This window comes from Rattus rattus, chromosome 15, assembly GCF_011064425.1.
Source record: "Rattus rattus isolate New Zealand chromosome 15, Rrattus_CSIRO_v1, whole genome shotgun sequence".
NCBI classification, from domain to species: Eukaryota; Metazoa; Chordata; class Mammalia; order Rodentia; family Muridae; genus Rattus; species Rattus rattus.
Window position 1 is genome coordinate 52,380,087 of NC_046168.1, and position 4,261 is coordinate 52,384,347.

Consider the following 4,261-nt stretch of genomic DNA (forward strand, 5'->3'; position numbering starts at 1 on the left):
CATATTACCACGAACCTGTTATACTTTTCAGTCACATATAGTTCTGTTCCCACTTACGTCATTCTAATTGAAACCAAACACCACATATAATAAGAAAACACTACAGCTTGGAAAAGCTAAACAGAACCCAATTTTTTTTTTTTTTTTTCATTCAACTGACAACTTTATTTTTTTTTTTTTTTTTCCTTTTTTTTATTATTAACTTGAGTATTTCTTATATACATTTTCAAATGTTATTCCTTTTCCCGGTTTCCGGGCAAACATCCCCCTCCCTTCCTTATGGGTGTTCCTCCCCCCTCCCCCCATTGCTGCCCTCTCCCCAACAGTCTAGTTCACTAGGCAGAACCCAATTTAATACAATATACCAATGGAGGAAAATGGATAGGAAATATCGGTTACATTCTACATTAATCTAATAGACTATCTTGTAAACAAAATAGTAAGGTAACACCTCAAAAACAGAATTTATCCACCAAGAGTATACAGTAAGCCTACAGTACACTGTGGATTTTCAGTTAGCATAAATCGTTACTGAAAAAAGTCACAACATTTTATGGTTATATTCAATGTGGCAATTTCTATCAGAGGGAAAATTAATGTAACATGGATCTGGTAATTCATATACATGACAAAGATGTATGGTTGTATTCTGTACGCTAATTCATGTACAATTAATCCAATAAGGTAACACAGAGTGGTTAGTTTTCTATTTGCTTCAACATCTCCACAGATTTTTTTAAAACTTGAACTTGTCAACAGGTGTTTGTGCTTTAATATATTGACTGCACCATGCTTATTGTTGTGTTGGACATACGAGAACATATGTAGAAAGGCCACATGGAGTTTCTTGTTGAGAGATTCTGATACTCTGTAACTCTGCTGCTCAATATTTCAACTGATTGCCTGTAGTTGTTGGAACGTAGGGAACGTTGCTGGCAGGTGGTGTTGCTACAGACATGGTGGAAAGTGTAGCACGGTGCATCATGGGTACTGTCGGGATAAAAGCCAGTTGTGGAATCTGCATGTTAGCCAGAGCCTGTTGGCAGTGGAAAACACTGGGGTTAAAGACTGGAGTGGCACCATTGACCTTGTCAAGGGCTGACCTCTTTGGTATCAGCCGAAGTGCACCAGGCGGCAGGGCCATTGCATTGGCAGCCGAATGGTTCATCTGGTGATGAGCTGCCCTGAGTTTGGCCTGCAAGGGGGGAGGTGGGTGAAAGTACTTGCATTTCTCCCGGGAGCATTGGCCTTTAATGTAATCCATGCAGATTGTCACAGTATTATCAGTGACTTCAATCATGGAAACATCCGTGGGGTGAGCACAGCGGCACTCGCTCTCCCCATGGGTACAGTTTCCATGCTGAAATTCACGGCAAACCTCCAGTCTATCCGTACGAGGTGGTTTTGGACCAGGAACTCCTGACAGTGCAAGAGGCGGGTTTCCAGAAATCAGTACCGGACCATTTGGAAAAGGATCAGCAGGAACCAGGCCCATCCCAGGATGAGGTATGTAGGATGGAAAGCCATGGTAGGATTAGCTGCAAGTGATGGATTCATAGGAAAAGATACAAGAGATGACATCTGAGCATTCTGGAGCAAAAGCTGCATCTGCTGGGCGAACATGGCTGCGGCAGTCTTCTGTTGAATCAGATTGTTTCTCCCATTAATTTCTAGCTGCGACTTTAAGTGGGGTGGAGGGTGGAGGTACTGGCAGTTCTCATGAGTGCACCGACCCTGACCGGCTGCAAGAAGGGACTGACAAGGTCATACCTTTTAATCCTTCCCCAAAAGTTCTACCACCTGGGGTCAATGGTTCAAATATATGAGCCTATGGGGGGCATTCTCACTCAAACCGCCACAGGGTAGTGAATAGTTTCTTACTATCTATTTCTTGTGGGACACCAAGAGCAATGACAATAGTTTATCTAGTTTTGGGTGTTCTGGGTGGTAGGGCTAAAATATTTTTTGTACGTGCGTGTAAGGGAGTATATTTCTATCATATTTCCTTCATTTTGGTTGATTCCTCCTCATAAACCATTATCCTGCTAATCCCTACCCACTTTTTGCTTAACCACTCTCTTCCACAGTATTCCCTGTCTTTATTTTATTATTTCTTTTCTTTTCTTTTTTTTTTCTCCGGAGCTGGGGACCGAACCCAGGGCCTTGCGCTTGCTAGGCAAATGCTCTACCACTGAGCTAAATCCCCAATCCCCTGTCTTTATTTTTATTATGCTCATATGCTACTGTCCTCTTTCCCTTAAAGCATCCCCCATCAATGGCTCTTTCTAATTTCCTGGATTCCAAACTTGCTCCAATTAAAACACACAAAAGTGAGCATTTGAGGCTATAATGTGCACATCTGAGAGAATGTGTAGCTTGTCTTTCTGGGCGTGGGTTACCTCAGGAAGAATAATTTTATACCTGTAAAATTTATAATTTAATTCTTCTTTGTAGCTGAATTCTATTGTGTATATGTAGCACAATTCATTGTCTGTTCGTCATTTGATATGTATCTAGACAGGTTCCATTTTCTAGCCATTGCCAGTAGAACAGTACCGAACACAGATGTATCTATCTTTGTAGTAGGATATAGTCCTTTGGGTGTATGCCCAGGAGTGGTATAGTTGAGACATATGGTAGTTTAATTTATGGGTTTTTATTTTGAGAAATTTTCCAAAGTGGAAGTTTCCCCTTCCACCAACAGTGTATAAGCATCCCTCCTTCCCACAACCATGCCAGGATTTGTGGTCATTTGCATTCTTGGTGTTAATCATTCTTATTGGGGTAAGATGAAATCTGAAAGTATTTTCATCATATTTCCTTGATGACTAAAGATGAAGACACAACTTTTCCCTATTCATTCATAATTCTTCATTTAAGACTCTGTTCAGTTCTGTTCTACTGGGTTGTCCTTCCTTCCTTCCTTCCTTCCTTCCTTCCTTCCTTCCTTCCTTCCTCCCTCCCTCCCTCCCTCCCTCCCTTCCTTCCTCCCTTTCTTTTCTTTCTTTCTTTCTTTCTTTCTTTCTTTCTTTCTTTCTTTCTTTCTTTCTTTCTTTCTTTCTTTCTTTCTTTCTTTCGGTGTTTAGTTTAGTCTCCATTTTCCTTTTTAGTTTTCTGTATATTCTAGACATTAGTCCTCTGTCAGATATATACTTGGCAAAGATTTTCTCCCCTTCTGTGGGCTGCCTCTTCTCTTGATCAACAGTTTCCTTGTTGGCATTCCACTCTTGGTTGTTGGATCTGTTGTTGGACTCATTGTTGGCACTAGAATCCTATTTAGAAATCTGTACCTGCACCTGTACGTTTATGTGCACACTCTATTTTTCTTCAGCAGTTCCACAGTTTTAGGTCTTACGCTGACATCTTTGATCTGTCTAACTCAAGTTAATCAATAGCAGACACTCATGGATCAGTTTAATGATCTTATGTCAACTATTAGTACATTTCTTAGAGCACATTTGGTTTTATTCTTCAAATCTGTCTGTAACTAAACTTCAGATTTGGAGTGTCTTAAGCCTACCTTTCCATGGAATAAATGATAGGAAACTAGGTTAAGTGCTTAGTATAACCAAAAAGCTGAATGTTGATAGAAAAAAGGATACACTTTTTTGTTATTAATAAAATGGCAAATTTGATGTGCGGAAAGTTTAGTTATAAATGACAATTTTATCTGATATGGATACAATGAAGTTATCAGAAATAAAATAAAATGTTCATTTTTGAGTTTTACCTTAATGCCAATTATTGGATCTATTTTCTTGACTTGTCATTATTTCTTTCAGCTAAATAAAAGGAAGTATTAACTAATAATTGACATTAATTGCATTAGCTTCTAATTTAGTAATCTTCAAAAACCTTATACAACAATTAACTTTAGAGCATTTAAGGATGCTCTCTTCAGTTTTCCTGTGGGAATGCATGAAGGCAAAGGATGAAAATAAATTTACTTGGAAGAGCATTTCTATATTTAGTGATTTATTTGTAGATGCGGTTAGCTCTTCGTATAACGGTCCATATGCTAACATTTCACGTGAAAATGTAATCCTAAAGCAACGAGATTGGCACCAGCCTGTAGTCTCAGCACTTGGCTGGTGGCACTCAGAGAATCACAACCTTGAGGTGAGTTTGGGCTACACAGCGAGACCTCGTCTCAAAACACAAAACAGTAACATTAAAACCCAGTGAAATATCTTTATTGATTCCAATACATTTCTTTCATTTCTTTGAGGAAAAGACTGAAAAGAGGCAATATTTTCATGAG

General features: G+C 39.1%; 1 protein-coding gene across 1 annotated transcript; it reads right to left on the reverse strand.

The window, feature by feature from the left end:
* Positions 1-768: 768 nt before the first annotated feature.
* LOC116884570 (muscleblind-like protein 3) lies at positions 769-1,725 on the reverse strand. Its single transcript, XM_032885714.1, is given in 2 exon segments — positions 769-1,515; positions 1,518-1,725. Coding segments are annotated over 2 exon segments (738 nt in total). The 5' UTR covers positions 1,624-1,725; the 3' UTR covers positions 769-883.
* Between the last annotated feature and the right edge of the window lie 2,536 nt (positions 1,726-4,261).